Below are 21153 nucleotides of genomic sequence, written 5' to 3' on the forward strand. Positions count from 1 at the left end.
TCGTAGGAGTACGTGCCACGCCCCCACCCTTTGCCATTACCTTCCTTGGCAATGGTTTCTTATTATTTTGCGCATTGTTGTTGTAGTTTGGTCTTGGGTTGTGCTTACTGTTTTCTTTTGCCACGTTTTATAAACAAGTTTCTTTAAGCCGATTTCGCTCTGCAAAGACTTGTTAATGAAAATGAAAATCGCTCGCCTAAGCCCAACGAATGACAGCCAGCTAGAGAACTTGGGCAAAAAAAGTGACAAAGGCTGCGATACAGACAGAGAGAATGTGGCAGAGACAAAGGCAAAAGTTGTTTGCATAATTTAAAGACCTTTTTGCCTGCTGCTCAACAAGTTCATTAACGTTGACTTTAAGCCCAGTTTGTTGCGAATGGCCGTCTGTCCGTATGGGGAAGCACAATACTTGCCTCGAGCACTGGCTTAGGAGGTTAGCTGACTGGTCGGCCACACTGTTGCGGTTAGATGGGCTTAAGTGGTAATAACTGTCACTGGCCAAGCTGGTCAGCAGCAGCAGCAGCCCAAACTGGCCAACTTTACTTGGCTAATGCATTTTATGACTCACAGTCCAACTGCAACAGCACAAAAGCAAAGCAAACCCGAAACCCGTAACTGCAGCTTAACGTAACGACTTTTGAATGCCGCTGCCACAGTTTGTAGCAGACATTGCCAATGTGCTGCCTCCTCCGGCTGCTTTAGCTAGTCGTTGCTCCTGCATCTGCTCCTGCTCCTGCTCCTACCCCTGTTTCCTGCTGCTCATTTTGCTTCTTGTGCGTGAGGCCTGTCATTGTCTGTTGGGTAAAAAGTTGAACAACTGCTCGTTAGCAGCCCTTAAATTGATTCCACTCGCTCCGCCCGTGCTGCTCATTTCTCTTTTCTCCGCACTAGACATATAAATTACATTAACTGAAACGTACTTCTGTCCAGGCTCGACCGAGTGAATCTGAGAAAAATTGGCTTAGAGTTAAATTAATTGCCAGTGGCACATGTGCACTGTGTATAGTTTTAAAAATAATGTACATCTGCACTAGCAGGAAACTTTTGGCGGTGAGCATAATGTATTATGACAGAGAAAGTATCTTAAAACTATATATTTTTAGTGTTAAGTGAATTAACTTTTCATTAAAAAAATATACACTCGACTTAAGCTGGAAAATAATAGTAGAAGTCTTAAATCTCATTCTAACGTTGATGTACATACAGTCAACTAAAAGGGTTTTTATGGTCTGAAACTAAAAAAGCCATGCAACTTGATTGACTTTCCACTGGAACTTCTCATCGGCATACATGGCTACAGTTCATTGATTGGCATTTGACTACAGTTTTCTGTCCTTTTCAACGAAATCTGTAAGCCAAAGCACATATATAAATACTTTTTCAAAGAGTAATCAGTGTAGCCGTCATCGCTTTCTTGTGGATATGCCAATCTAGTTGCTAATGCAGTAAAAATCAAATTGAAAAACATATTGAGCTCTTTAAAAGTTCCGCTATCGCTGTAAAGTTGAATGGATGCTTTATTTATAACATTATTACCCACCCTAGCCGATGAGCTTTCATAATTTTCACCCTGTCAGCACATGTTCGCAGTCAGCTTTTGCGGAACTTCCCTCTTTGGAAGGCTACTGCGGCGCGCGCATACTTAGTTGAGGCATGGACATTGTCCATATTTCGGCAGCTTAGTTTGCTGCTTTCGGGTAGCTGCTGCGTCATTATTTTTATTGCGGATATGACTTTAATTTTTAGTGGTTTCCGTTTCATTTAATTTTCATTTTTAATACAAGTTGATTGTGCGGAAAATTAAATCTTTTGCTAAGCTTCACGCTGTCGGAGTTTTCTGTTTTTCCTTTTTTGGGTCAAGGTACAACGGAGAGATTTCATAAAATTTTAGATAACTTCGTTTTATGACAATTCTTATATAATGTGGAATAATGGCACAATTATTGGCTGCTCATTTGCAGCAAAGTGCAGGGTAACTTTTCAATTTACCCCTCAGTACAAACAAGCAGCGCGCTTAAAGAAGACACAAAATCTTTGCAAGTGAGAGGAAATCACAGGAACCAGAGGCGAGACACGGGGTGGGAAGAGGTCCCAAAATATTTTAAGCACGCTATAAACATGTAAATGAGCATGGAAATTGAAATTGTTATCTAATTTTTTATATCAGCAAGCGACGCGCGTAAAATTGAGAGTCTGCTTCAAGGCGGCCACGTAGACAGCTTCAAATGCTCCTGCGGCAGCAGGAGCTGCTACCGCTGAAAGGAGTAAAGTTTCCCTGGCAATGGGGAACGATGCGCAAAAACTCTTAGATAATAGACGTGGCAACTGTTTGCCTAACGACAGCGACAACGAACACGACAACGTTGGCAAAATTCTTGAGACTATTGAAACATAAAGGAGAGTGCTCCTACATATACTTTATATATGCATATATGCCCGGGTATTTGGGCTTGGGTCAAAGACTTTGAGCTGACACTATGCCAAGAGCACTCGTATAGAGCCATCTGGTAGAGCGCAAGTTGCCTTTTTAATATCTTGACATAGAAATTTTATTAACAAACTTTGAGCGCATGTTGTTGACTTGGCCCATAAAACAAGCGCTTGACATTCGGGCTGAAAGCCGCGAGCAAAAAAAAATAAACCGAAACCCTCATGTCTACGATATTTATATGCAAATCAGTATTGATTCTGAGGACACGGGTGATAAGCGCTTGGCACACTTTATGGCACTGCCGCCGATTGTTTTCCCAGCGCAAGCCCCACCTCTGCTAGTTTATGTGCCACTGACAGCCATAAAGTACAGCGCGTGTTCAACATGCGTGTAATTATTTTAAAGGGATCACTGCCACAGCCCCCTTCGGCAGACCTCAAGTTTTATTCACTTTGAGTTGAACTGGGGCGATATTAGCCCATTTGTTTGAATTCAATAATATCTTACTGAAAGAGGTCAGACAACTGACACATTGTGCATCATCAGGTCAGCATCTGACTAGCTGATTAGCTGCATTGCATGCAAATGGGACGACTGTCAGCAAGGTAATGTCAATATTGTCTTTGATTAGTTATGCTAAAGTTGAAGATGAAAACCTCTGGACTCGGTGCACTTTACATTTATGTATTTTGATTTTGACGATAAGAAACACATACAACTTTATCAAATTGATGTTGCATTATGTGAACATATATCGAGTGACAAGAGCTTGAAATACTTACAGAACACATTCAATTTCATGGCCGTCTCTCGTATGCCATTGCGCACCAGTTCGTTGGTGGCGCGACAGGACAACGCCTTACCATGATCCTCCCGCGTTGGGGTTATCGTAAGTATAGAGGTGCTTGCATTGCCATCCTCGGTGACCTTCGATAGACAGAGCGTTGCATTTTGACATGTATTTAGTTCACTTGATGTAATGCAAACTCACCTTCTGGCTATGGCCGTGCATCTCCAGGTTGCCCATCCACCAGGTTATTTTTGCCGGCGGCCTTGATCCAATTGCCTGGCACTCAATCTCGTATTTACGGTCAGCTGACATGGGCTGATTGTTGAAGCTGATTTCTACCAGAAGTGGGCGCACTGCAAATACACAAATGCACGTGTGTGTGTGGGTTTGAGTGTATGTATTTGCATCCATTAATATTTAAAGTTAATTTATGTGTTTAAATGCCGTTTAAGCATTATTTTATACATATGTATATTTTAATTCCTTCTTTTTTGCGATTTTTGTTTATTTATTCAAATTGTGTGTGAAAAATCGAAAACGCAATGAAAATGGACAACCAACGCAATTAAAATTAATTGCAGCGAATTACAATTGCAGCTCCCATTCAACAATGGTATACTGAATGACAGCAACAACAACAGCAGCACAACAACAACAACCACAGCAGACACATTTCGAACGGGTGTAACAATAACAATCCGAGTATATATGTAGGCAGATGCATGGCAATACGGAACATACATATACTTAAATAAATATGGAGCTTCAATATAATAGTGGTCAGAAACTGATTCTCTTTGATAACGTTGCCTTATAAGCTTTCAGTAAAAAAATACTATGGGACTTAATGATATATCCTTAAAATTTAAACAAATTTATACCATATACTTATAAATGGCATCTGAGTCACTCTTAACATCATTTATCTGGGACTTGATCCAAATAGCCAAACAGGTAATCTGCTCAGCTCCTACACTCCAGAGCCAGCAATATTTATACAAATTTTTAAAACTCATAGCCTAAGGTATTTATCATATATATTTGCTTATTTACTTGCGCAAAGTTTGGACACACATGAAAATATAAACAGCTTGCAATATAAGTATGCTAAACAAAATCAGAGCTCATAGATGGATTATTGAACCATGAAGCAGGCAGATGTTTCAGATTGTAAATGAAAGCAGTTGTTTTATAAATATTATGTAATATATAGATTGAATCGTTTTATCAAATCAATAAATAAATATTGCACTGCTGTCAAACGACATTATATAATCAGCTCCAAATTAAATTGAAAAAAAAACTACTATACAAGAATATCATATATATATATTTGATGCATAATGTGAAATGTTGTTAGATGATAAAATAAAAATCTCACTTAAATTCAAATTGTGGATTTGTTTATGCACAAGTGCGTGTATTTTAATTTGCTAAAATCATTCATGAAATGAATGTAAACACGGTCACGTAATGTGGCCAGGTTCATTATCGCATTTACCATTGTTACCATAATATTACCTAGAAAACCAATTTATGTACAGTTTTATTATTCTGTTTTCGCTTGTTTAATGTTTTAATAAATGCAGTTTAAATAATAAATAAAAATAGCTCGAAATGCAGAGTGTAATTTAAATAAATATCAGTCGAAGGACACATTACTGTTTACCTGACCTGGTCGAACGCTTGATTGGTATTAATACCCTCTCATGAAAGTACGTTTGAAACTTGTTTGGAAACTAGTTTATATGAATAAAAAATTAGAACTTAATATATTAACTGGCAAGTCTCAAAGTATTAAGATCGCCATTAAGTCTTTCAGCTCAGTCTGTAATCAGGTAAAATTAACGATCTAAGAGTTGATTTTTTATTTTTTCGTGTTTTATCATGCGTAAGCGTATTTAATCTTTGGCTAACGAACCATATCGTTTTCTGTTGAATATTTGTTTTACATTCTATATAAACTTTTTCATTGCAATTTCTGTTGTTTTTTCATTTACTGCGGTTGCCGCGTGTTTTTTGCATTAATTTAAAGGCATGCTATTGCAGTTAAGCCAAAATGCAATAAAAATACAAAACGAAATGAAAATATTTTAATGCAACCGCATTTTTATGTGTATGATATATTGTGTTCGTGAATTGGTTTTTTCTCATAATTATGTTTTTATTGAAGCAACACTTGCTCAAATGTTAGTCTGTGTGTGTTTCACTCATAGTTTTTACTTTTTAATTTTCTTTTACACTTGATTGTAATTTAATTAATTATGTTCATTTGCATTGGAAAACCATTAAAATGTTTAATTAAACCTCTAACGAAAGGCGTCTGCACTGGCTGAGCTTCATTAATTATGCAAACGAGCTTTTTTAATAATTGGGCATTTATATTTCATTCAATTTGTTAACTCAAAACGAATTGTTCAAGTGTTTATCTAAAAAGTAAATGTTTATCTCAAGTAAATACAAGCTCTCTGTAGCTCTTACGGTTATTATAAGACGAACTATGCAATTATACAATTAAAGTGAATCTGTTAGAATATGTAACGAAATAAACAAAATAATTCACAGCTCATCAGCGGTTCTTTCTTAATTTTTTTATATGAATGTGAACTACTTAAAATGTGCGCTAATGAGCTGGATATGCCGCCTGATGTTTGGCTCGATGCTCGTGTGAGAGTCGTGACATTAGTAATCTAATTGTTAGTGGCCATAAAATTACCTAATTAAGGTCATACTTATTATTCAAAACTTTTTGCCTGGCAGCGACACGCACAGGGCAAAGAACCAAACAAATTTCGGTGGCCACGCAACAAGCCAAGACACAGTTTTCCTTTCTACCCAATGCCTGTTAGCCAAGGTCAAGTGCTAGCACATAAAACTAATATGCTTGGCCGTGTATGGACCTACATATCAATGCCTGTATAAACCCACTTGTGTGCCATATTAATTAACACGATTCGAGGAGTCAATGACACTGCTGTCGTTGTTGTTCCTCTTGTTGCCCACATTCTTGAGCGCATTTAGCCAATAATTTCAACGCTTTTATTATTGACGTGTTAAATTTTATGCTGTCTAAGTGCGGCATTCTTGTTACACGTACGCACGTATATGTGTGAGTGTGTTTGTCTGTGCGCAATAATATCAAATATGCGCATCACCATCTGTTGTCGCAAAACATTTTTACTTTTATTAGCCCAGGCCTAAGTAAAAATTGACAGCAATTGCTTTTCTGCTTGGCCCACAGAGAGGGAGAGAGAGAGACGGAGGGGGACACCAAAGGGCCATAAAATTCAATGGGCAATCTTTAGCTGTTAGCGCAATGCCTGGGGCCTAATATTTGGCAAAGGCAATGGCAATAGCTGGAGTTTGAGCTGGCGCAATGCAACAGGAGCTGTGCCAGGGCTTTGGGTATTGTTTAGCAAAAGTTTCATTATTTATTTGGCACTTTACATGAAAGTATTATTAATAGCGAGCCATTCAAAAATATAGAAACGGCATTTGTTGGCGGTTAGCCAAGTAAATGACTAAATAATGCTAAGTACTGAAAGTTGCAGAAGTGCAAGAAAGTTAAGCAAGGAAGAACTTGACATCTTAAGAGATTTTCGTTTGAGACTAGCTTAAAATACAAAAAAAATATATATAAAGCCATTAAAATTAAGTCTTAGTAACTTGTAAAAATTATGAAAATTCGCAGAAAAGCTGGGCATCAGAGCTCTTTAAATGCATTACAAAAATTAATATGTGTGGCATTTCTCGGAATAAATTAATGGAAATTCATTAAATTAAAAATCCATAGAATTTAATTACTATATATTATTAAGTTCGTATGAAACAAACTGAAAACTTTATTGATGTCGGGTGTAGAACTTAATCCTGTTGGAAAATTCAAGCACGCACAGTTGTATAATAAGAACAGAGAAAATCGAGTTTACAAATTGCGCAAAAGCAAAGTGCACTTCAGCATTTTACACCGTTCTGATTGCATCAAAGTGAGTAAATACTAATAAGGCTTACAGGATCAATCCCTGAACTTCTCCCATTCACACACAGATAGACACAAATTGGTTGCAATTTAAATCAATTTCAAAATTTGCAATGCGATTCAGTGTCGCGCGAAAATGCAATTAAAAAAATGTTCGCGAAACAATAAATCCGTTTGGAAATTCACTTGGATAAAACAAATTTATGCATGCCTATGTGTGTCTAACTGCTTCTCTCTCGCTCTTTCTCTCTCTCTTTTTCTCTCTGTATGTTTGAGTTAAGTTCGACAAATGTTTTGGCAAAACAAAATATGTCCAACCTAAAAACAGCTGCCACCATGCGTGAGTAGAGTTCAGCTCTATCGAACAGACGCACGAAAGAGAATTTGTTGTTGCTTTTTGTTGGTTTGATGGTTTTTATTTTTAATATTTACATAAGCTATTTTATTATCTATTATATTTTTTTGTGCCTTTCGACTATTCCTTTTTTCCGTGTTGGCTGTGAATGGGTTTTATCTGCACAGCTATTTGTTAAAAGTTTTATCGCAACGCTTAAAACCGTGCTGCAGGTTGAGCCGAACAAAAAAGGGAAAATAAAAATTAAATAAACTGTTTGCCAAACCGTTTTTAGCACCATATTTCGTATAGTTGTTGTTGAGGTTGTTGTTGCTGTTGTTGTTGACGCCTGCAAGCACTTGAAACTCAATTTAAAAATTTTCAATTTAATTCACAGTTGAAAGTGGCCCAACCCGCAGTCAGAGCACACATAATTATATATAAAAGGATTATATGTAGTCATAGCTAAAGTTATATATTGTGTATTTCTGAGAATACTCACGATAGAGCTCAATAGTTATGTTGGTGGCCACGTATTTCTTGTGGAAATTGCTCGCCTGACACGTGTAGACCGCATGCTGGTGGATGCGAGACAAGTTGCGCACCACCAATTTGCTGTTGATGGTGCCGTCGTAGGTGTAATCGACGACGCTATTCTGCAGCTGTCCATTCATCAGCCAGGTGACAGTAGGCGGCGGCGAGCCTGTAAGGATTTTCAAAGCAAATACATACACAAGCGAATGAGAAAACTTGAAAATTGTCGTAACTTTCATTGAATGTCGTTTTTCGACATTCATTGCGCATATGTAATACTAAGTAATTAATAGTTGCAGGGATTTGATTTGACAAATATGAATAATTGAAGGTTGAAGCACCTTTGCTTAAGCTGAAAAATGTAAATATTGAAGTGTCGGCTTTAGACTGAACTCATATGACAGCCTTTTGTCTTAAGCCTTGCATGAAATATGAATAAATATGTTGGGCACCTGTGGCAATTGCTATTTGTTCGCTTCGCCTGCAATTGTAGTAGTAATTACTCATTGATTTGTGTCTCCAATTTAGTCCTATGTTACGCTCGTCAGCTAGCTAGATGCTATCAGCATTGTCGCTGCTGTGGCACTTAAGTCTACACACATTACTCATACACAGCGTGTGGCACTTGGCCATTCTTAACGACTCCAACTTAATCAAGCACTGAAATTAGCTTTTGTGTGCGTATATGAGCGCACATTAATTTAATAGCGGCGGCCAGGCCAGATCTACAGCTCAGCAAAAAAAGAGAAATAATATATACACTGTACGAAAGGTAGCTGAGTCAAGAATTTGTTAGTGAAATCACCTATGAACCCCACTGAGCACTTGTTGTGTGCTGTAATGGTACTATAATTAGCTGTGCTATCATCTTGACGAATTTGCTTACATGTGATGTAATCTGAAGACTTTATTTGTGCAGCTATTTAGCTCTGTCAAAGACTTCAAGAAACTTCCGAGCTGAACTCTTTGGCACTTCATTTTATGAGACTCTATGATTATTTTCCCCGACAGCTTTCGTGGCTTCGTTTTGCAGCGTGTAGTCTAGTTGGTGTTTCTTATATTCAACTAGGCTGCTTGACTATCATTATATTTAATATATTATTCGAGTATATTTATTTAATGTGCACAAATATTGCCAGCTAAACGTGCTGTTGTTGTCCTATGTTGCCAAGTGCCATTAAATCCACCTGGAAATTGAGCAAAACTAACTGCACTTGATACCTATGAAAAATGCCACACGCATACTCACACACAAACACCCACACACATACAAATAAACGCACATTACTTTGATTAATAACTGCCATTTGGTCGAGTTTTATGTTGTTTATGAAAATATTTCACACACTCAAACGAATGCACACACATAGACACACACACACACGCATACACAGCCATGCACATGTGTGTTTTGAGGTCGCAGCATTTGTCTGCATATGTGTGTGTTAGTAGATTAGCGCATATGTAGTATGCGGCTTAATGGTCGCCTGTGATTTATTAGCCTTCCTGGAACAGCAACAAAGAAAGAGAGCACTCGATACGAAGCGAGCGAGAGGCAGATAGTACAACGGGCAATAAAGCAGCAACAAAAATGGCGAACGACCAAATTTGATTTGGCAATGCAGTTTTTCTTTCCGTTTCGCTAGCTGAAAGCAATTGAAGTGAGTGCTGCAGGCTGGCCACGTGCTGCTCTCTTGGCTGGGGCAATGTGCGTGCAGTTCGCACATAAATTTAACTAATTTGCCTTGGACTCACTTTTACTTCTTAGCCTACCCCGACGCCTCCGACCAGCGAGGAGTGCAAATTTAATTAGCGTCCAGACGTTTGTTTTGCCCCGCTCACAGCCTCGCCCAAACCCCTTAGCCATTGTCTTTTATGGGCAGCATTTGTCGTGTTTATCGCTTGGCTCAACTTGCGCTTTCATTTTAAAGTCGTGCCAGCTGTTTTCAGCTTGTCTAATTTGAACACAAGGTGCCAACACACAAACATGCACACACACACACACGTCGACAAACACACCCGTGTGTGTGTATGTATGAATATGTGCTCTCTATGTGCCTTTCATGCCTGGCACAGCAGCTGACTTGCATTGCAATGAACACACACATATATAGCATGTTTGCAGATTTACGTTTTTCCACATATACCCTGTAAGTAGACAACGTTCCACTGAGAGCATGCTCAACTATTGGGTGATTCTGTGTAGAGAATCTTTGCTGTTTATCTAGTGAGCATTCATTAGTCACTCAGACGTTAGAAATTCTTATTTGCTGTTTGTATTACTTTGTACAGAGTATCTTGGAGGTATGAACTCTCTTCCACCTAGCCTTAATTTCTATTTCATTTTTTTAGTTCTTGCAAGTGCAGCTATATTTTTAGAGCAGGCTAAAGCGGGTTTTTGTGCCAGCAGCGACATTTTAACATTGCTTTGTCACGCCCAGTGCAAACACCTCCGCCGCCGTTCAGCCCCCGCCATTCGGCCCTAATGAGCGGCAGTATTCAAATGGGTGCCAGTTTTTTCTTTTCTCCTCTTTTTTTTATGGTAGTTATGCAAACTTCAGACGAACTTAAAGTCTTTGCATACTTTTAAGCGCAAGGCACGCGTCCCTTGGCTGTGTTTTCGTTGCTCATTGTGCTATTCGCTCATGGATAGCATTAGAATGCGAAAGTGGGAGAAAAAAGAGAGAGTCACACGTACGTCAGTGTGCATGTGTGGACTTGCCTTAGTTATGCAATTCTGAAATATTTGCTTGTTTAGCTTTGCATATCTTTGCATCTTTTGCATCTGCTACGTGGGTGATACTAGCAGCACCAGCCGAGAGCAGAAGGCACAAAACATTAACTTATACATATATATGTGACTGTGTCTCAGATAGAAAAGCGAGTGAAACAACAACAAAAACAACTGCTGCTGCTGCTGCCGCTGATAGTAACAAAAGTGCACTGCCACATAAATATTTTTTATGCTGTTGTCTTTTCTACACTTTCGGTTCTCTCACCCTCTCCCTTTGTCTCACAGTGCTTGTGTGTATTTGTATTTCTGTTTCTGTTTGTCTGGTGTTTGGCATTTGGCTTTTTGTGCCCAGCCAACAGCCATTGAGGAAGCTGTAAAATAAACTTAAAGACTGCTGCCATCGCTTTAAGAGCCGCTAGCCAAGCAGGAAACAACTTGCATTCAATCTCTTCTTGAATTGCTAAGTTGTCATTTGTTCAACAGAGTTGGAGGGCGAAAAAAGGCAGGGGCGTGGCAACTTTCCCTCCCGCTGCGCAGTGAGTGTTGCCGCATTTAGCTGGTACAATAACAGACATCTGCATGGGGTCGAAAACTTTGCTGAATTTTAATGCGAATTGCGACCGCTAGCAGAAGAGCTAACTAACAGAACAGTGTGGAGTGAAAAGCAAATCTCTTTCAAGTGCGACGCTGAAGGGCTGCTGGAGTAAGCCATTCCAATATTCGCCTTAAAAACTGCATTGAAAATTTTTTAATATATTTCTATCGGGAATTTGGTAATATTTTAATTATCTACTAAGCCGAGCAACCTCTTTCCTTGTTCTTACTTCCATTCATACCCATTGCGTTAAGCTTAAAGTTTCTCCATAAAAATACACTTTACTAAGCCATTACTGCTGCTATTTTATAGACTTCCATTTTAATATCACTTCATTCTCTAAATGGTAAACAAATTTTACTTCATGTGACTGCCCTCCAAGCGCGCCACGCCCACTTTAGGTAATGCAGCTGGCGGCGGTTAAAGCCACAAAATTTACCAATGAGAATGATGGTATATTTAAAGGCCATCGTAATAAGTGCAAAGTGTATGAAATATTATTCAAAGCAGTTGCAAAATTTGTAGCATGCATTTTATAAGGGAGTCCTTTTACGCTCTCTTTCTCTCCCTCTTCCTCTCATTCCGTTCCGTGTTTCTGTTTCCTTTCTTTTTTAGTTGCCTTCGCTTTGTGGTAAACAATTTCTTGCCAGGTTAGCCGTATTGTTACATTTCCGTGCACAAAATATGGCAAAATAGAAGAAAAATTTTAATAAAAATGCACACAATTTTGTAGCCAACAACCTGTCCACAGTAACAACACCTGCAAACAGGGCCAGCAGCAGCAGCAACAGCAGGAGTGTGTAAGAGTGTGGGAAACATAACAACAAAAAAGAAAAGAATATTTTTACTATGTCAGCGGCGCACTTTGGCAAAAGCGGAAAACGCCTGCACTTCCGTTTGCTACACACACTCACTCACACACACACACACACAGCGTGTGTTAAATTCATGGCGTGCCAAAAAGTAGGCAACGCGAAATATTATGCATTAGCAGTTGGGCCCTCGCCGTAGTTCTTTTAGTGGCGTTGCCATCTAGTCACAGCGCTGAGCTGTGAGCTTATGCTCTATGATCCCTAATGGTTGCAGAGGAGAGCGGCGCTTGGTAATTTTTACAACCCACACAGAGTGTACGGCTTTATAACTTTATTTCTACTCTAGCATTTGGCGGCCGTTGGCGTGTCGCGCTCATTTGCAACTGTTGCCAGTGTCGGGTCTATTCGGTCTATTCCATGGCCCCATCCACTTCTAACTGCAATAAAATTTAGTGCTACTTTCCCGATTTCGCACACCCCTAAGCGACCCGAGCAGTCCAAATTACTTGGATAGGCGCGCGCTCATTGCCAGCCCCATCAACCAACTGCTTCGCTTCGACTTACTTCTGGTGATTGCACTTCTTTAAGTGGCAACTGCTTTTTTCTTCATTGTGAAGCTTCCCCTTTTTATTATTTCTTTTTTGTTTTTTTTTTTATCGTTCTGTAACTGTAACTGTAACCCACACACAATTGCAATTTTTGTAATGGACTTTGCATGTTGAGCGCCGGTTTCGAATTTGTTCCCTTTGTGCTGTCTTTCCTGATTGCCAGCTGAGCATATTGCCAGTAATTTATTTCCGGCTTCTGTTCAGCATTTAATTGCATAGATTTTCAAATTGACACATCATTTTTTCTTGCAAATTAGCGAGCTTTATGAGCCTGGCCTGGGTGTGTGGTATAGCAAGCTGTCAAATTAAGTGTATTCTAGATATATACTCAAATATTTTAATGACTGGAGAGAAGTCTTAGTAGCAGAAGTGTTACTTTATATATTTAAATATTCTTAAAGTTTACTATAATTAAATATGCTTTGTTTTCTGTCACATCCACACGAAACATTACTACAATTTAGCGGTCATATATATTATTGATGTCCACTAATTATTTCTCATACTCCATTAAAAAAAGTTCGAATTTCAGTTCATTAATATTTATAATGCTCCATTGGCTGTTCATTTGTTATTCACTTTCAAAATTACTTTAGCTTGGCTCTCAGCCGGCTTGACCAAGTGCTTCTCCTGGCAGGTTCAAACCCACTTTTAGCGCAGGCTGCCCTTCCTACTGCATCCATCTGCTTCCAACTCTTGCAATATGTATTCACATTTGTACTTTTATATGGTCGCATTGGTCGTTTAGCAACAATTTCTTGGCTTTGCTTAATTGGCACACACAACAGTTAGAGTGCCCAATTTTTTGTGGTTGTATCGGAGCTTAAAGAGGGGCTAGGGCAACTCGTTCGGTTAAGCTCGGTTGCCAGTTGCCAGTTGGCAGTTGGCCGTCTGGAGTGCAGTTTTCTTGCTAGTGATTTATTTTATGTCAACGTTGACATGGCAAACCATTCAAAGTGGTTTCGCTTCCGTTTTGCCCAGAGAGTTTCGCCAGTTCGTGGCTCGCAGTTCGCAGTCCGCAGCGATAAAGCACGCGATTGCTGTTGTTCTTCCTCTCGTTGTTATTGTTGTTTTTGTTGCTGTGTTGAGTGTGACATACTTACTGCGAGTGTAACCCATTGTTGTTTGATTGCAGCCTGAAACACAAGGCCCACATTGCCCAGCGTCGAGTTTTCTTTTTCACTATTGGCATTTTGTTTTCTTTTTTTTCGTTGGTTTTCGTTATCAACAATTGACTTAAGTGTTGTGCGGCACATATGTTTGTGTGTTGGTTTGTTTGTACTGCCAGTTGTCAGCCTGTCGCTTATGTTTTCAATGCTAGAAAAGCCTGTTGCCTGTCGCCCGCCAGCTGCTTCCTTTTATTTGCTTAACAATTGTTTGGCTATGCTCAAAGGCAGATTTTTCTTTCTTTTCTATTTGTTTCCGTCTCCTTTGTCCGCTTCCTTCTCTTTTCTCTCATTCTCTCTCTGCCTCTGCGCCAAACAGCTCGATAATTTTTAATCCTTTTGTGCGCGTTGTATATATATTTGAGAAAATGACTTTGGAATTTGCCATTTGCTTTCAATTGAGTTTTTATGTTCGTTGACTTTTGTTGGGCTCACTCTTACAATTACAATGCTATTTACCTTATTTATTATTTGTTGTTTATACCGCGGCCCATTGTTTGGAGCACCAGGACACCTTCTCCCGCCCCACCTTTAGCGAATTGTTTTTCATTTCACAAGCGAGATTTTAATTTGTGATAAGTTTCGTTCGCGAAAATTTATGTTTTAACGATGCTTGTAAAGTTTAATTGCTTATTGCAATTCACAAAGGCAGCCCCGGGAAAAGTTCTATGTGGATTCTTAATGCCCAAAAACTTGGCTACTTACCGCCATAGACGACGCAGGTCACTTCCAGGCTGCCGCCCTCCTCGTAGGGACCTGCACGGGAATCGATGCGCATGCGACGCTCATTGTAAATATTCGGTTGCTGTGGGGGCACTAAAAATAGGAAATAGAAATTGACCAATTAGTTGTATGGCGCATCCATTTGCCCAATCAATTAAGACTAAGCCAAAGACCCAAATTGACATTTTGAAAACATTCGCCAGCCGCAAATCACATACAATTTGTGCGTTACGCAACATCAAAGGAAATTTCCCTACAGTTAATATTTACATAGATCCACATGCATTTAGGATATGCTATATTTACACACGCACATCGATTTGCATATTAAATTGTTTGCTTTGCGGCTAACCAAAAATCATTTCAGCTAATTTATGTGTGCTGTCCACAGCACAAAAAAGGCAATAATTGTTAATTACACTTTTTTTGTACCACTTGACGTGTCAACAGGCAAATAATTTACATAAAATAAATATTTATAACAGTAAATTGCCAGAATTTCAAATTTATTTTACTTTTTCAACATCAAGAGAAAGCCATTTAAAATAACATATAAATATCATTTTATATCAATATCATATATTTATCAATATTATATATATAACTTAATGAACAAAAGTTAGTTTTTAGTTTCTTAAATTTCATTAATTTTACTAAAGCTCGATTCAAATTAAGAAATAAAATAACTCCTTTGCGCACATCAAATAATTTGTTCACTTGATCGCAACAGACGCTTAACATTCAATTTTTTTAATTATTCATAAAAAGTCTAATTCGATTTAAAAATAATTCGAAAATCGAGATAATAAATCTATTATATTTTATTTATAAATATAAAATAATATCAAAAAACTCTTAATCAAAGAAAATTTAAAGAAATAAATTATATAGAAAACTTTAGATTTGTATTCAAAGAAACATTTTAAATATTATATATATATAGATGAATTATTATTACGGTTAACACGAAAATATTATTTTCCCAATATTGTATACTCACCCACGACTTCCAAGTTGACGTTGCTGTTCCTGGTTTGCGATAGCTTAAAGTCCACGCGACAGCGAAAATTGCCCGCATCCTTTTCCTATTGTGTTGTGGGGCAGAATGAAAAATTCAATTAGGGAATGTTGTATTGTTGACCCTTTGGCTTTTGTCGTTTTTGGGCTTGGGCTTACCTTCACCGGATTTATAATCAATTCCGCGGGTTCCTTGTGAGTGCGAAAGACAGCCCGATCTTCAAGTACTTCCTCATCTCTCCAATGCGAAGGCGTGCCTGCGTGAGCGCCACGTGTGTCATAGCTAAGCAACATAATAAGTGTATAAGCATTACTTAACATATAAGCTGTGCCTTAATGAACCTACCTGTAAATGGGCAAATTGTTTTTGTACCAAACAACCAGCAGGACTTTGTCTTCTGGTAAGCTGGAGCCCACATCGCATTTAATTTGAGCCGAATTATTAACAAGAACTCGCAGAATATCCCCATCTGAAAAGGCAGAAATAAATGATATTTATAGTTAAATAATATTGCTACAAATTCAAATGAGTTTCGTTATGTTTACTTCCCTAAGTCAGAACTGTTCGTTTTCTTTAAATTTGCTATACATTTTTATACTTTAATATAAAGCCACAGATGAAACAATCAATTGGAAGCCACACTTCCGTCAATGCAAACTATTTTTGGCAAATTAGATAAAACCATGACAGCTGTGGCTGTGGCTGTGGCTGTGCCATAATGCGTTTAGAACAGCTAAAGCTGGCAATTGCGGTCCTCTCGCTGGAATAGTTTCATGCGCTTAACACAGCCACGCCATTTGGCTAAGCTTTAAAGTATCGATCGAGTGACCAGCACCAAATAAAAAACAAGAAAAATAGTAGAAAAAAGGCTGGAAATAAAAACAACAACAACAAAATCACAACATCCATAGAGCTGGCCACATAATGCGCCAATGTGCCGCAAAAACCCGGCCAAACGCCGCCGCACGTGAGGGAAGCTGGATGAGGTGATTACCCAGCCGCATGCGGATTACAAAATGGCTGCCATTTTCATGTTTTTCAATACTGCGTGTGCACGTTAAAAATGCAATGCGTACAGCATAGAAAAAGCGAGCTACAGCGCCCACAAGAACTACGAGCAGCGAACTGCGAACTGTTTGCTGCGAGCTAACAACTGCGCTGGGAATCACATGAAGTAAATAGCCTGAAAGCGCCTTGGGCTAAGCTTTTGTTTCTAATTTTGCACTTGTGTGCGCAATATCATGGCAAAGGCCTACGCCCACACCCAGCCAGACCCACTCCGATACAAGAACGCGCACACACTCAGATAAACACACACTTACAGTACTTTCGGCTGTGCCCAGCAGACGGTGCGTCAGTTTGTCCACAAACAAACGGGCGACCACATGATAAATAATCGATAAATTATGTGGACACATGTTTAATCTAGCATGAAATGGAATCATTTCCCTTCAATTTGTTGTTGGCCAGCCAAGCAGCCAGACAACAACAATGGCAACAAAAGCTACGGCAACCAAACACATAACAGATGGGCATTAGATGGAATCGTTGTGGGCATCAGGGAGGGTGCCTATTTAAATACAAATAATGAGCAGATTATAAATACCAGCGAATATGTTGCAGCCCCGTTGCAGGCAGCTCAATAGAGCGTGGGGAATTATCGCGTATTCGTCATGTTAAACGCAGCTGGACATGCGCTTGACACAGCCAGACGAACACGCAGCGAACAACAATAGCAAACAACTTGTGGCCTACTGACCGCACGCAACAATTACATTTATCCCTTCGCTTGACCCCTTACAAGTCCACAGTGCCCACATAATGATAGATTTATCATTTGCTTAATTGCAAGACCTGCAACGTCAAGTTATAAGATTTAAGGCTGATGCTGTTGCTGCTGTTGTTGCTCCTCGCCAAGCAGACGCCAACATTTATTAATTAATATTTTACTTATTTAATTAGCAGACCGTTTATGAAGTGTAGGTATGGCATATTAAGCATACGCCATGCTAACCACCAAATTAAACAGATGCTTATGGAAATGGAAATTTGAAAAATATTACAACTGAATATTAGCGAACAGAAGTGTGAGTAGAAAAGCTTTTTAGCAGAGCTCAAATATTTAAAATACTTCGAAAAAGTATATATTTTTTTATAATTTTGTGAGCAATTAAAAAGCTTAAGAATATTTTTTGTTTTATCTATGAATTAACTTCTTTCAATTATCTTCATATATCTGCCAAGAACATAACAATATCTCTGTTAAGTCTGTTAGTTAATAGTCCAATTTGTGGTCCGGCGTTGCTCCTCAGTGTATTTTATGCCAAGTCTGTGCATTTATTCAAGCCCAACTCTTGTTAGAGCCAACTCTGGGTGCGACTAATTACATTTATCTGGCAACTTGTCCGTGTCGTGTCCTGTATCTGTATCTCCAACTTTGTCCATCTCTCTCTTTCCCTGTCTTTCTCTCTATCGCTCACTGTCTCCGTTTGCTTTGGTTTATCTTTGTACTGAGCAAGATACAACAATGAAAATCCAAATGACAATGGCCTCAAGTAGTGGCTGCCTGGTCCAAAGAACCACTTGATCTGCCTATTGTTGGAGTTGCTGCTGCTGTAGTTTGTTATTATAGCCGGGCACTATTGTTGTTGTGGCTGCTGTTGTCTGCTTTAATGTAATTGAACATTTTCTAATTGACACTTGTCACTGGCAAAAACATTTTCAGAACTTCATTTTGACGCATTTACACACACATTTATTTCAATTTCCCTAACAACAAAAGCAGCAACAGCAACAACTACAGCAAGGACATCAACAGCAACAACAACTACTGCAAGAACAACAGCAACGATTGCCAACACGCATACAAATACCAGCAATATAAAGTTGTAGCACAATGGCGCCGTCTGACAATGCGAAACACGAAACGTAGAATAGAATTTATTGCATTGGCTCTGCAAAGGGCGCTGCAAGAGGTAACAGCCGCCCACTCTGTACTGTTGCAGTTTAGGAAGAAGGAAAGCATTCGCCCGTGCAAAGCGACAGCAGCGACTGGCAGTCAGGTAAGCAATCTGGCCATGGCATCCTCATGCTCATGCCCTTGGCAGCCCTGAGTCCCTGCTGAATGGGCGATGCAACTAAATACAAAAACCACGTGACAATGTTTTTAGAGCAGCAGCAACGTAGAGTTGGATTTGCTTGTAGCAAAAAGAAGAGAAAAAAAGAAAATGCAGCATGGCTGCCATGTCTATGCTCTATCGGTTGTCGCACGCAACCAACGAGCGGCATGCAGCAACTTTGTGTCGCATTTGCCACATGGCAGAATGAAAACCACATTGGCCTGCATCAAGTTGTGCAAATGTTCTCAGCAGCAGCAGAATAGTTGCAGAGCAAACTCCAGTCGGAGGACGGAAAAAAATATATACAAGCCAAACGAGCAGCTGATATTGGATAACTGGGCGAATGCGTGATAAGTTGGATTTGCGCAAAGTCAAATTGCTTTAAGGTCGTTCTGGTTAGCTAAAATGAGGAAATGTGAACACGTTTGCGGGTCTGCTTTTAAAGGAAAGATAAATCATAAATAAATAAGAAAGTGTGGTCCACTTTTGTGAAGTTGGCTTAAAGCTAAGACATATATTTCATCTTGGGATTAAAATATTTTCTCAGCCAATGAGCTTAAAGTGAATTCAATTTGAAAATACTTAAAGCAAGCAACTTCTATTGTTAAACGAATTGTACACATGAAAGAAGGAATGAAATTGCATCTTTTCTTTTAAACGTTAATGCAATTATTATTTTAAGCTCGCTATTATTATTGGTACTATTGTCTTTCCAAGATTGTAGCCAAAATATCAGAGGTTAAAAAATGCAGGAGTCAAGGCGTAAGTCTGTCAGCTGCAGCAATTGACAGTTGTAGGTTTCAACCGCAGACAGCAGCAGGAGCAGTCGAGCCAACCAAGGGCTGCATTTGAATGATAACGTCAAACATTTTGCCTCTGAAGCTTAGCAAACTGTTTCCAACTTTGCTGCTAGCCAGAAATCAAGCTGAATGCAGCACAAAAAGCAAGTTATGATTGCGAACAAGCAAAAAAATCATTAAAATAATCTTACAATAAAACACAAAAGGAGAGCCAACCAGGTTGAAGTAAAAATCAATCCCACAAACATGACACGTGGGCAATCCGAGGGCTTAGCTACTATCGACCGACCAAACACAGTTACGGATCACTGCGGCCACGTGCCAGGTTCCATGGCAGTTTTTTCCATTGCTCACGGACATCGTTAGCACAAATTGTTGTTGAGTTAACAAGAGCTGTGCTAATGCCAAATGACGAAAAGAAAACTTCAAGAAATCAAAGCAAAAAGGTGAAACAAGACGAAAGCCAGCAAAGTGAAAAGCTTGCTAACTAGCCCGCATTTGCTCTTTATGGCAATATTTTGACTTTAAGGCAGCCGGTGTGGCGGTTCTGCCAACAACTCGGTCGCAAGTCTGATAAGCTGGCGTATAAATCACAATTTGGTTGCGCTGTAAAGTATGCTACGATCGCGACACGTATGCCAGCTTGCGGGCCAAATTGCTGGCCAAGTTTATTAAACGTCTCGCGACTTTGGCAATAATTTCGATTTCGGGCATGCAATAAATTTGGTTTAATGTGCAATTTATGGGACACCATTTAATTAGTTTCAGTTGCTCAGGCCCACACCAAATTGATGTTGACAGAGATTATTGGCTAGGCACGTAATGTCCGTGTAGCTACCAAACTCTCGTCTTCTCTCTCCTTGTCTGTCTCTCTCTCTCTCTGTGTTTCCATATCTTATACACTCTCTCTCTCTGTCTCTCTGGCTCCCCTTTAAATACGCTCAGCTAATGGCCCAAAAGTTGTCCTGGCATCTATTTTATTTGTACGTGTCGCTGGGCCCCGACTGATTCCCGACCATAACTCCGTTTTACGCCCATTGACCTCGTCAACATTTATCTAACGGTTAAATGCCCTACATGTGAGCGCTCCCCCATCGTAGGGCATGTGAAAGTTTTTTGTTTTCGACTTGGCCAAATTATCTGTGCTTTGTAGTTGGCCGGGCAGTTGTTGTCTTTTGTGTTAGTTATGATTATTGCCGTGTTTATTGCGATTGCTGAAAAGCCCTTATCAAGATTAATTGGCGGAAAATTTTTATGCACACCACAAGAGACACTCTTCGGGCTATGTCAATTGCCAACTAGCGATGCCATCGCTTTCAGCCGCATACAATGAACTTTTCAGTAGCCGGTAAACTTTAAAAATATAAATACACATGCTATGCGGGCTCAAAAGGTTTACCTTATAATTAAATGTGTCGTTATTTATTTTGTTTGTAAAAACTATTTAAAAAAAAGATAATTTGATTGGATAATTTATGAAGAAAATTAAACTTGTCAACAAAATCAAAAA

At 39.1% G+C, this 21153-nt stretch overlaps 1 protein-coding gene across 1 annotated transcript in view; it reads right to left on the bottom strand.

Moving 5' to 3' along the window:
• The window catches only part of LOC111600267, a 60678-nt gene that overhangs the window by 21746 nt on the left and 17779 nt on the right, over positions 1-21153 (bottom strand). The window contains exons 2-8 of the mRNA XM_023316315.2: positions 16070-16193; positions 15883-16006; positions 15707-15791; positions 14689-14799; positions 8037-8237; positions 3423-3574; positions 3214-3358 (exon numbers count right to left, since the gene is read on the bottom strand). Coding sequence (XP_023172083.2) covers positions 3214-3358; positions 3423-3574; positions 8037-8237; positions 14689-14799; positions 15707-15791; positions 15883-16006; positions 16070-16193 — 942 coding nt within the window. The remainder of the gene's footprint in view (positions 1-3213; positions 3359-3422; positions 3575-8036; positions 8238-14688; positions 14800-15706; positions 15792-15882; positions 16007-16069; positions 16194-21153) is intronic.

Source organism: Drosophila hydei, unplaced genomic scaffold, assembly GCF_003285905.1.
Source record: "Drosophila hydei strain 15085-1641.00,03,60 unplaced genomic scaffold, DhydRS2 tig00000063-arrow-pilon, whole genome shotgun sequence".
Classification (NCBI taxonomy): Eukaryota; Metazoa; Arthropoda; class Insecta; order Diptera; family Drosophilidae; genus Drosophila; species Drosophila hydei.